This window comes from Episyrphus balteatus, chromosome 4, assembly GCF_945859705.1.
Source record: "Episyrphus balteatus chromosome 4, idEpiBalt1.1, whole genome shotgun sequence".
Lineage (NCBI taxonomy): Eukaryota > Metazoa > Arthropoda > Insecta > Diptera > Syrphidae > Episyrphus > Episyrphus balteatus.
This window is the reverse complement of record NC_079137.1, coordinates 45,096,163-45,109,375: the sequence shown is the minus strand read 5'-3', so window position 1 is coordinate 45,109,375 and position 13,213 is coordinate 45,096,163. Positions and strand designations below refer to the sequence as shown.

General features: G+C 34.4%; 1 protein-coding gene across 1 annotated transcript; it reads left to right on the top strand.

Moving 5' to 3' along the window:
• The first annotated feature begins 648 nt into the window (after nt 1-648).
• On the top strand, nt 649-5,889 carry LOC129919228 (uncharacterized). The gene has a single exon (XM_056000083.1). The coding sequence runs from the start codon at nt 649-651 to the stop codon at nt 5,887-5,889; it is 5,241 nt and encodes a 1,746-aa protein (XP_055856058.1).
• Nucleotides 5,890-13,213: the final 7,324 nt, after the last annotated feature.

Sequence of the window (13,213 nt, the reverse complement as noted above, 5' to 3'; positions counted from 1 at the left end):
TGCTTTTTTCATTGAATGCAGCATTTTCGCATCCAATGAACACAATCAGCAGCGCATGTACACGGCGACTCTTCACAATTGCAGTGTGCACTAGCCAAGAGTGCGCTTTTTGAGCGAGTCTCATCAAATTGACTTGCTATTGCCATTCTTCATCAGCTTCTTCTTCATCGTCTTGCCTCACCATCTACGTCATCATCAGCATCTTCGTCGTCATCAGCTTCTTCATCATCATCAGCATTAAAGTCATCATTAAAGTCATCATCAGGTTCCTCATCAAAGTCGTTATCAGAGTCACCATCACCATATATACGTCATCAGTTGCAGCCATCATACATTTGAGTTTGTACAGGTACATTTACAATATTTTACCATATGCTTGAGATTTTTTATATTATAAAATAAATTTCATTGAAAGTATTTTGTGCGAAAATTCAGTGCGCTTATTAATACGGTAAAAGGGATATGTGTATATTAACGGTAAAAATTGGTACGTTATATACATATATATACATTGTGCGGGGTATTTACAAACGGTAAAAATTGGTACGTTTTAAATACAGTAAGAAGCGGTAAAATTGATACGCTTGGGTGGTAAGCATTTTTCTTTGTTGAGTAGATTATCACGCGGTTTTTACTTTTTCATTTGAAATGAGTTTGGAGGCTTTAATTTTGGCATGCGATGAGCTCGTTGATTTACATGCGTCATTTAAAGGAAAATCTGCTAGAGAGCTAAAAAAATCGGCTTTTGAAGCTTATCGGGTTGAACTCCAAGCACTTTGGCTTGATGTTAAGAAAGCATACAGTGAATATATTAGTGCGGCGGCCGCTGATGACGTTCTCATCGCGTCACTCCCTGAGGTTAAGGCAAAATATAGAAACTCTTCGGACACATATATTGAATTTCTCAGTGATATTTTGGAGGCGACGCGGCCCCAAGAGGTTAGTTTAAAATCGAATAACGAAAAGAGTGATAATGTCGAATTAAAGCATCATATGCATCTTCCGCCGTGTGAAACGGAAATATTTAGTGGCAATTTTCTCAAATGGCCAGCATTTAGAGACATGTTTACGGCACTTTACATTCGACACGCAAGGTTAAGTCCCGTTCAAAAACTTTTTCACTTGCGTGCTCGAACTAAAGATCATGCCTTAAGCATAGTCTCTAAATTTGAGATAACAGATGATAATTTCGAGGCTGCTTGGGCAGCTCTCAAAGAACACTACGAAAATAAAAGGGTTTTAGTGAATAATCATCTAAGTATTTTGCTTGGTCAGGTGCGCATAACGGTTGAATCGGCAGATGCATTAAAGGAATTGCAGAGCAATATTAATGAAGCTATTATAGCTTTAGAGTCGTATGGTATTGAGGTGAAAAAGTGGGATGCGTTGGTTACATACGTTTGTGCGTCTCGTCTCCCACCACAGACTTTATCCCTTTGGGAAGAATCACTTGCGAATCCAAAGGAAATTCAGTCATGGGAAAAAATGAACATTTTTATCACAAATAGGTACCGGGTCCTAGATAACGTTTCAGATATGAACAAAGAAAATAAAGTTTTGAAAAATTCGGGTTCAAAACAGCAATCTTCAAGTTCATTTCCACGTGTTCGAACACATCACGCTCAAGTTAGTTCGCAATGTAAAGTTTGTAAGGGGACTCATGCACTTCGTGTATGCCCAGATTTTTTGAAAATGAGCGTTTCTCAAAGGAGAAACACTATTCGAAAATTAAAATATTGCTATAATTGTCTAGCATTCAGTCACTTGGTAACCGCCTGCCAGAGTGAAAGTACATGTTTTCACTGTAAGGGAAAACATCACTCATTGCTACATTTTGACAAATCTCCTTCGGGGAGCTTTACTCCACAAATACAGTCCACTCATTCAACTTCAGCTGCAAGTCAAAATGCCCAACAACATACTGTACCAAGGGACAGTTCAAATATCAAGCTTTCAAATACGGAAGAAAGCCCCAATGTTTCGGCAAACGCATTTTTTGCCAAAACTAAACGCACAACTCTTTTAGCTACTGCGATGATTCGGATTCATCACCATCACACTGATTTTGAGTGGAGGGCGCTTATTGATCCGGGTTCGGAAATCTCATTTATTTCCGAAGAAGTTCAAAGAAAGTTAAAATTGCCCGTTCAATCGGTTATGGCAACGGTTGCAGGCGTTAATTCCTCGGTAACGGCAACTTCAAACAAAATGTGCTCATTCACTCTCAGATCGAAATTCGATAAACAATTTTCACTTTCCGCTCGGGCACTTGTCCTTAAAACGGTTTCGGACAGTTTGCCTTCCATATCCATTGATATTGGAAATACTCAAAATTTGTTTGACTTTCCCTTAGCGGACCCTTGTTTCAATCAAAGTGGAAAGATTGATTTACTGATCGGTGCAGATTTATACCCACTTATTATTCGCGATGGATTAAAATTTAATGTTTTTCAAAGAATTATGGCTCAGAACACAGTTTTCGGATGGGTATTGCTGGGTCCTTTGGAACCACCCATTTCTCAAAATAATATCGAATATACTCGATCGCTGTCTTTTTTTAATGAGGTAACGGTGGATGAAGAAATCCAAAGATTTTGGAAACTTGAGGAGCTTCCACAAATCTTATTGTTAACGGCCGCAGAACAATTCTGCGAAAATCTTTTCGAAAAAACAACGTACCAAGATAAAACGGGTCGGTTTGTTGTAAGGCTACCGTTTAAAGACGATTCCTTTCAAAGTCCAGGGTTAGGAAATTCGTATGAAATTGCAAAACGTCAATTTCTACGAAATGAAAAGCGTCTTTTATATAGTCCCATACTAAAAAATGAGTACGATTCGGTGCTGTCGGAATATATTGATTTAGGGCATATGAAACCAAGTGATTCCGCGGATAAGGTATGCGAAAACGGCACATCATATGCTATGCCACATCATGCAGTGATTAAACCGGAAAGCCTAACGACAAAAGTTCGCGTTGTTTTCAACGCATCATGTTCCTCTTCAAACGGGAAGAGTTTAAACGATTTGTTGTATCCAGGCCCGGCACTTCAAACGGATATAACACTCTTGATGTTAAATTGGCGGCTTTATAAGTACGTGTTCAACAGTGATGTCGAAAAAATGTATCGACAGATAAAAATATATCCCGATCAAACGCCTTTTCAAAAAATTTTGTTTCGTCAGAACCCGAAAGATGATCTAAGCGTTTTTGAAATGTTAACACTAACATTTGGTGTTTCCTGCTCCCCATATTTAGCAATTCGTTCTTTGCATCAGTTGGCTAAGGAAGTAAATCGGTCTCATCCTCTAGCATCAAAAATTCTTTTAAACGAGTTGTTTGTAGATGACGTTCTTTCAGGGGCTCATGACATTTCCACTGCGGTAGAAGCTCAATTCGAATTAATTGAGGTATTAAAGTCTGCCGGTTTCAATTTAAGAAAGTGGACATCGAACGCGAAGGAGTTACTGAGTCCTCTGCCTAAAGGTTCACTTCTTAACGAAGATTTCCTAACTATTGATGATAAAAGTTCTGTAAAAATGCTTGGCATAAAATGGAAAGCTACTTTAGATACATTTTCGTTTTCGGTACAATCAATACCACAATCTAACTCTTTCTCAAAACGCTCAGTTCTATCCGTCATTGCAAAATTGTATGATCCTATAGGGTGGTTGGCCCCTATTGTGATCACAGCAAAAATACTGATACAACAAATTTGGAAGGATAAAACTGAATGGGATAGTTGTCTTCTTCCCACCACCGAACAGAGTTGGAAAGTATTTGTGGCAAGTTTGCCCGAGGTTGCAAATGTAAGCATACCACGATGGGTGGAATACACTCCGCACGCTGTTTCACAGATCCACGGATTCTGTGACGCGTCCGAAAAGGCTTATGCGGCATGTATTTATTTACGAGTGCAACAACAAGATAGAATTACCTCCCATCTCTTGTGGGCGAAATCAAAGGTAGCGCCAGTAAATACTATCTCGTTACCAAGGCTAGAGTTGCAAGGGGCAGTTCTTCTATCTAAAATGATCAGTTTATTATCAACAGCTCTTCAAATTCAAAATGTTTCATTAGTTAAGTTGTGGACGGATTCCACTATAGTCTTAGCCTGGCTTCAAAAACAACCATGTTCATGGCAAACGTTTGTGGCAAACAGAGCAGCAGAAATTTTGAAAAATACGACGATGACTGATTGGTCACATGTAGTTTCGGGTGAAAACCCAGCGGATCTAGCCACGAGAGGAGTATCTCCTGTGGATTTAAGAGAAAGTTCTTTGTGGTGGAACGGTCCCCACTGGTTATTGAAACCCCAATCATTTTGGCCACAATCCAAGCTTGAACCAGTTGATGAGTCATGTTTAGAAGTAAAAAAGGTAAAATCGTTTAAACAACAGGTCGTACAGGACTTCGAGGAAGATTTAGCTAAATTTTCAAACTGGCCTAAGGCTTTGTGCGTATTTGCTTACATGGAGCGGTTTCATCACTCTTTTAAAAGGTATGGAGGCACAAAATATTCATCGTCAGAACTTTCATATGAAGAGTTTAATCTAGCCAAACAAACGTTAATTGTATTCACACAACAAAAATATTTCAAAAAAGAATATGGTGATTTAGTACAGGGAAAACAATTAGAGTCGAAAAGTTGGTTGGGAAAGTTCAATCCCTTTATTGATGACAAGAGTGTCATGCGTGCGAATGGGAGATTAGCTTTGTCAACTATATCGTATAACGAAAAATTCCCCATACTTCTTCCCGTAAAATGTCTTTTTGTTCAACTTTATATACAATACATTCACGAGCTTTCACTACATGGTGAAATTCAAATCGTGATGCGCATGATAAGATCGGAATATTGGATTCCACAGGTTAAAAGCCTCGTAAAAAAGTGTATTATAAGGTGTACAGTGTGTACTCGGTACAAAAAGCATGTTCAAACCCAATTGATGGGTGCGTTACCTAAAGAAAGAACGGTTTTAGGTCGCCCTTTTACGAATACTGGAGTGGATTTTGCGGGTCCGTTTCTCATTAAGACGTATTATGGTCGAAAATGTCGTTTAGACAAAGGGTACGTTTGTATCTTTGTATGTTTTGCAACGCGTGCCATACACTTGGAACTTGTCAGTGAGCTAACAACCCAAGCATTTCTTGCGTCATTTACTCGTTTCATTTCTCGACGGGGAACTCCAGAACAAATGTTCTCAGATCACGGCACGAACTTTGTGGGTGCATCCAAAGTTCTTTTATCTGATTTTCACAAATCACTTTTACATTGCCCTAGTGCAGCTGCTCACAAGCTAAAATGGAATTTTATCCCTCCAGGGTCACCCCACATGGGTGGGTTGTGGGAAGCGGGGGTCAAGAGTTTCAAAGGGCATTTCAGGAAGGTAGCAGGTAATGAAAAATTCACCTTCGAAGAATTTACTACCTTGCTTACCCGAATTGAATGCACTTTGAACTCGCGACCCTTGTCACCGATGTCTGAAGATGTGTCAGATATCGTCCCACTGACCCCTGGTCATTTCCTCACTGGAGGAGTGTTAAATGGTTTGCCCGAACCGTCATATTCAGATCAATCGTTAAGTATTATAAATCGGTGGAGAAAGTTGCAAATTCTTCATCATCAACTAAGCGCTCGTTGGAAAGAGGAATATTTAAAGGAACTCCATAAACGGTATAAATGGAAGTATCCCGAAAGAAATGTTCAAATTGACGATCTCGTCATTATACGAAATGAAAATTTGCCCCCAAACGAGTGGCGCCTTGGGAGAGTCATCAACGTGCACGCCGGACATGATAACAAAATTCGCGTCGCGGAAATTCGAACCGAAAAGGGAATAATTACTCGCTCAATTGCCAAAATTTGCATCCTTCTACCTCAAAAGTAAAGAGAAAAAAAAACGATTTTTTCTTTAATATAGATGAATTTGAGTATAATTAAAACAAATTCGTAAAAGACAAAGGAAAATTGCTTACCATTCATATAAAAAAAAAAAAAAAAAAAAAAAAAATGAGTTTATATAGGGAAAATATGGTAAGAAGCTTGAATTTTCGTATCTATATATACATTTATTATAAATTTTAGTAATTGCCTGCTGAAATTTCAAGCACAGGGATAAAATTTGTATCTCGTACTTTTAATTTTGAAAAATAAAATTCTTTGTATCATTTAAAATTTACAAATTACGTTATTAAAATTGAATTAAGTCATAAAAGTAAATAATTTCACTCTTCATCATTTGTTCTGGTGTGTTGGTGGTTTGTTTTTAGCTCATTTAATAGTTGCAAGGTTGCAAGGCGGGCGGTAATGTTCAATTCAGAACTTTCTACCGGGGGGAACCACAAACGATTACGAGAAAAGCGTACTCCGTTTTTAGGGAGAATTGCGTACTCCGTTTTACGGAAAATTGCGGAACGCAAATTCTCCCTATTCTCGAACACGCCCACGTTTCGTTTCCTCCCGGTCCGAATTAAAAATTGACATTGCAGCCAACCTTCAACAATAAAAAGCCATTCAATCACATTCATTCTCGCATCCATTCAAAGTTGTCATTCTCTCATTCCATATTCAACGTCAACCAGCCACCACCACACCACACAAGTAGTACCTACATAATTAAACAAAAAAAAAGAAAAACTTAAAACTATAAAGGAAAATTATAACAATTTATAATTAATAGTGGAAGTAAAATAATAACAAAATAAAGTTATATTAAAGAAAGAGAAAAGGAAACTCTTTTAATTGAAAAGAAAAAGGAGAAATCAAAAAAGAAAAACCAAAAGGTACGCCTACGCCCCAACAATCTGGTTTACCTTTACTCATGTCTTTCATTCTTTCCTAATTGCGAATTAAAAAACGCACTATAAAAAACAACTGCTTTCACTTATCCGGCTTTCCTATCGACAAAAAACAATTCTCAAAATCATATTTTAATCCATAAATCAATTTTCACCTTGCTTAAGTGTTATACACATACAAACAAGAAAAGAATCCTTGTGCACAATATAAATATTGAGTTCTAAATCTTAAAGCCTTTTTGAAATGTCACCTTAGTGCACTAAGGTACTATACATTATACAAGTATATTGGTAAAGGAATGTCAATAACGAGGTCTATATATTCAGTGCAGCATGCATCATCAGAAAATACGAGTCGACTATGCTGAGCACGTTAGAACTTTCAGTGCAAAATGGGAAAAACAAAATTAAAGCCCTATATGCATTTTAATCCAATAAATTGCAAAAGCAAAATTCAATATCACAAGGTTTTTGGAAAACAAAAACAAGAAGAAAAACGAAAGAAAAACATAGACATTTTGGTCTTGTACAGTTTCGAGCTAAACAATGTTCTGGATGTTATTTTTAGTGCATGAAATAATTGATCCAATACTTTAAACTGTGCATCGATGCCAAGAAATAATCTTCAAACAAAAACAAATCAAGTTCAAAATACCCCAATATCATGGTTAAAACTGCCTTGGGGCATAGAAATAAGTTTGTTTTTTTTTTGGTTAAAATCGACAAAAAAATCAATACCTCCCATAGAAAAATGTTTGGAGAAATGCAATAAAATAAACACAAAAGCAAGTGTCGAGTGCAGCAAGAAGAGATTGTTCCATTGGGAAAAGAATCTCTTGTTGCTGCAAGAGGATATAATCTTTCCTTTGGTACTTTCTCGTATTAAGGTTATTTGTAGTTTCTTGACAGGCAAACGAAATAAGATATACTTGACAGGACAGTACAAAGCAGCCAAGAATTAAAAGAATCAACAAAAAGAAATTCCTAATGAAATAAGTCGTAGAAACAAAAAAGGGATCTACTTTCTTTTGTTATTCGCTTATCCTTGCCTCCTTTTTTTCTATTTCTTAGAAATTAAGATTTAAAAGATCCTGTTTTTTGTTTGTATTTTAGGAAGACTCTGAATTAATTAATTTTTGTTTTCGGTCTTCCTTTATTTGTTGTTACCATAATTGAAAAAAGATTACATGAAAAAAAAGGGTAGTCATATTTATTCTTGTAAAAATATGAAAAAAAAAAATGTGATTACAAACGTTAATATCCAAAATAAATTAAAAATTTTTTTTATTTACAATTGCAAGGGTAAATTATTTCTTGACCTTCTATATTTTCTTAATAAATCTCAGATTTAATGGATAATAGAATTTATACCTTAACGCATTTTGACTCTTTGCGTTTATATTTTAAACTGTTTCTAGATTTAATTGTTATCTTCTATAAAACCCCTGAAGCGTTGATACTTGAAAGAAAGTCAATTAAAAATTAACGACAAGGTTAAAGTAATTAGATTATACAAAAGTTAATGTCAAGATACAGTACCTAAAGTGGATTATAATTTTTTTAAGAGTCCTTAAGAGCATTTTGTGTCACTAATTAAATATATTTTGGTAAGATTTCTCGCCTTTATTTCCTTTTCAAAAGTAAGCTATGAAACTGAGATTGGAACTTTTATGAGTTTTTTTTATGAACTTGGTAATTTCTATGGTGTTTCGAAAAACCACAATAAAACTTTTAATTAGAAAAAGATTTCATACTGGACTATTATAGCTTCTTTAGAGTTTCGTTTAGGAAATTTTCACTGCCGGTCACTTGAATACGTCCACATTTTAGTTTATCTTATTTTTAGTCTGTCTTGGTATTTATTGCAATGGTACATCTTTATTATATACGTAACGATGGAACATCTTTATGCGCTTAGTTTAGGAGAAAAAAAAATTGTCTTGGGACCTACCGTTCTTCTCACACGGTAGCTAGACCAAATCTATTCATAAAAACAAGCATATTTTTTGGCTCATCTGAATACGTTCATAAGCAAAAATGTTAATAAATGATGATTTGCATGGGTCAGTTGGACTCAAAATTGTGTCTGTCAATAAATGTGATTGTCTATAGCCTGTAAGAAAGAAAATGGCTGGGGAAAAATCTTAAGGAGCGGAAAAAATGGCGAAAATAAAAGAAGTCTTTGAATCAGGCCGAAATCAACGATGCATTGGGACAAAAATTAACACAAGTTAAAATTTAGTATGCAGTTATTCGCGCAATATCCAAGGGTATAGAAACAACATTTACAATCGAAGTTGCTTAGCCACAACATTGGCCGATAGATGTGCAATGATCTGAACAGCATGACTTCGCGCTAAAAATTGAATCATTTATTTTCAAAACATGATAAGTCCATGATTTCAAATTTTTCAGGAGAAGAAAAAAACGTTCTATTTTCTTTTGTTAAGTGTAGCTAAATGTATAAAAAATATATTTTGTAGAACTTTTACCTAGCTACAGAATATCGCTTGGTATTTACTTTTTGGACCGATAGTTCAAAAGATAAAAAATAAAAACGATTTTGGACTTATCATACTTTGAAAATAAACGAATGTGAAATTAGTTTTAAAATGAATATACTTTTTTTTTTAAAGCCGCAGTCTATCAAATAATTGCATTTGGGAATAGAATATAATGTTTCGAGTAGTTATTTTACTTGAAAGACGCTTTCAACCTTAGATTTTGAGTCAATAGTCAGCTTCTTTATGTGTAGTCAATTACTCATAAAAAAGTTGCTGTTTATTTTCAAAAGATGATAAGTCCGGGACTTTTATCATGTTTTGACAATAAAATTTTTTTTCGCTTAGCTTTAAAATCGAATATAGACTGAGTAGATGCTTCATATTTTGAAGGCAGGTGTGGTTATCCCCCAAGAACATATTCAGTTAAAAAAACGAATTTTGAAAAAAAGTGGACTTATCATGTTTTGAAAATAAACGATTCAATTAAACTGAAAACCGGTATGAAATGCAGTTTAACGACGGCAAAACGGGTTGTCAGAAGTGGTAAGCATTTGAGAAGAATAAATGTTCGCAAAAATTATCACTTTACAAACCACGAAAAGAAACTCACCTCAAACAATCTAACGAGTAACGAAGTTAAACAATAAAAGCAATCACTATAAATTAGGTTAATTAACCAAACAATTTATCTCATTTAATATAATATCGATTGCTGCTCAAGTATCCTATCATAACTTCCATAAAGTATTGTAGGAGTACGTTTATAGGTCTCATGCGGTGCTTATTACATAAATATGTATATTCCACGTTTATAATACTAAGTCGAAGGTATTCCAAATGATCTCATTTACAGACAGGATAACACGCACCTTTTTGGTTAGAAAACAATTTGTGGGTAGTTTTTAGCAGGGCGGTCAAGGAATCTCAAGGGCATTTCTATATGCTTTGGTTAATGAACCCCTAAACAATGTTACCTTTAGCTATTTAGAATTAAAATACACACACAAAAGCAATTTCCTTTTATCCATAATGGCATTTATTGTGGTGCTTTTAATGTGCCACGGAAATATTTATTTGGCACGATTTCCAAATAAAATATCGTGATTAAAGTATTTTATGGTTAAAAACATTATTTTGATTATGGTAAGTGAATGCTATCTTGTGTTTATGGCACTCATTAGTGGTTTAAATTTGACGGTTATTGACTTTGTTAAGGATGGAATGATGTGTACCTACCTACCAATATAAGTCAATTATTAATTACCTGGTTTAAAGATTTTTGTCAATCAATTCAATCACCAATTAAAGAATACATTAATTTTTTAATTTGCATAATTTATATTTTCTTAATTTGGATTAAGTACTTTTTATTTTATTATGATTTGCGGTTTTGTTAATCACAAACACACATATTACGGAAATGTAATGATAATAACAATACAATAAGTTAAAAATATTTGACATGGTTAACTTGAAATGGCAGTTGTGGTAGCTGAATGTGATAGATAATTGATGATAACCAGTTTATTTAATATATGTTAAATGCTAACATTAGAAATAAGCTTAAATACTAACAATGGAATCATTAAACTTAAACTCAATATATGAGTAATAATTGTCAATTAATCACAATAAAATATACATATATTAACATTGAAACTAAATGTACTAATATGAATAACAACAGAAAAAACAACATTCTGGTAAATTAATTAAATTGATTAAAGAAGCTATTTTTGAATTTATGGGATTTAACATTATCATTAATAGAATCGATTATATGAAAGTTTTTGTTAAAAATATTAATTAGTTGATTCATAGAGCTATTGACGCCATAGTTAGATCTACTAAAAACTACACAAATTGGTAACCTATTTCTTAAACCAGCACGCCCAACATTAAAATTCAGTCGATCCAACACTGAAGAAGATATTGAGCCTCTTATTATCCCAATTATAAAACATAATTGCAAATACTCTCTGTGAACTGAAAGTGATGGTAAATTAATAAGTTTAAGTCTATCCGAGTATGGAGGTAGGACAATTCTATCGGACCATGAAAGAAAACGCAACGAAAATCTCATGAACCTTCTCTGAACACTTTCAATTGTTTATATGAATCATATAGTAAGGTGCCCACACTATACATCCGTATTCAAGAATTGGTCTTACAAATGAAATATATAGAACCTTCAAAACATATGGATCCTCGAACTCCCTCGCAAATCTTTTGATGAAGCCAAGTGTTACATTGGCTCTTTTAATAATGTGGTTATAATGATCAGTAAAAGTTAGTTTCGGATCTAAATTGATTCCTAGGTCAGAAAAATTTGATAATTTACATAATTGCGACGAATTTATCTCATAGTTGTAAGCAATTAAATTTTGTTTTCGTGTAAAGCTCATTGATTTACACTTGTCAATATTTAATATAAGGCGATTTGTGCAACACCATTCCCAAAATCTTTTTAAGTCTTCTTGCAACAGCTTACAATCGGATAGGGAATTTATTGTTCGAAATATTTTCACGTCGTCAGCATAAAATAAAGTTTTTGAGTTTTGGAAAACAGAAGGAAGGTCATTTATAAATAACACAAAGAGCAACGGGCCTAGGTGACTTCCTTGAGGTACACCAGAATTTACTCTAAAGTTCTCAGAACAGTCATTTTTAAACATTACGCAGTAATACCTGTCTACAAGGTATGAAGATATCCATGAAAGAAAGTTCTCATTTAGTCCAATTCTTGTTAGCTTTTTCAAAAGTACTTCATGGCTTAGTTTGTCGAATGCCTTACTGAAATCAGTAAATATGCAATCAACTTGTTGCTTTTTCTCAAAAGCATCAACACAAAATGTCGTAAACTCTAGTAAGTTTGTTATCGTCGATTTTTTCTTCACAAATCCATGTTGATTTTCACATAAAACAGAGGAACAATTAAAGGAAAGAGTGTCACATACTAAGGACTCAAAAAGTTTTGGAATAACGGACAGTTTGGCTATGGGACGATAATTAGTGACCAAATTCTTAGGGCCCTTTTTATGAACCGGTCTGAGGTAAGCATATTTCCATAGAGTAGGAAATTTTGAACACTTTAAGGATTCATTGAACAAGAGATATAATGGGTAAGACAAATAAGATGAACATTTTTTTAACATAAAAGCAGGAGTTACATGCAGAGACAATCAGTAAGCTATATACATACATGTATGAAGTTCACCACAGAGTGTAACTACGTCATTAATGTCATCCACCTCATATATGAACAATTGTTCCCATGAAGAACCTAAAATGTTCCGCTGTACTTAACGGCAATATAAGAAATGAGTATGATGAACACGATTGCTGCTGTTAGCTTACATAAGCATTTCTCCTCTCTCATGTACTTAACCATCATGAAGATCCGTTGCCTTTTTTTATGTATTCCATCATCACGTTGGTTTAAGCTTTCCTAAAACATAACGCTGGATTCATTATTGTCATGACTGTTGTGGAGAACACATCGAATAATAAATGTTGTAATGATAATATATGTATAAAACTCAATTGAATATTATAAATAAATAAATAATTATAAATATAGTCTTTCAATATAAATAAAGCCGAAACTAAAGAACATTGTTTCACTTTATAACTGGCGCAGTCTATAAAAAAATCTACGTTTCCTGGAAAAAATTCCTCATCACATTTAATCCAAAGAGTCCCCAAGAACATCCCATCCCGAAGAAGAAGAGAAGAAACCTGTCCTAATTTTAACGTCCTAAGTTATCCCACCTTAAATCCAAACTGGTAAGTCCTAGTTCATATATCCTTTCCTTTTTCCATGCCTCCTGTAAAAAAGAAACATATAAAAAATAAAGTGCGTTCCTCTGGTCAGTGTTTTCCATTCTGTAAAAATAGTGAACCACGTGGT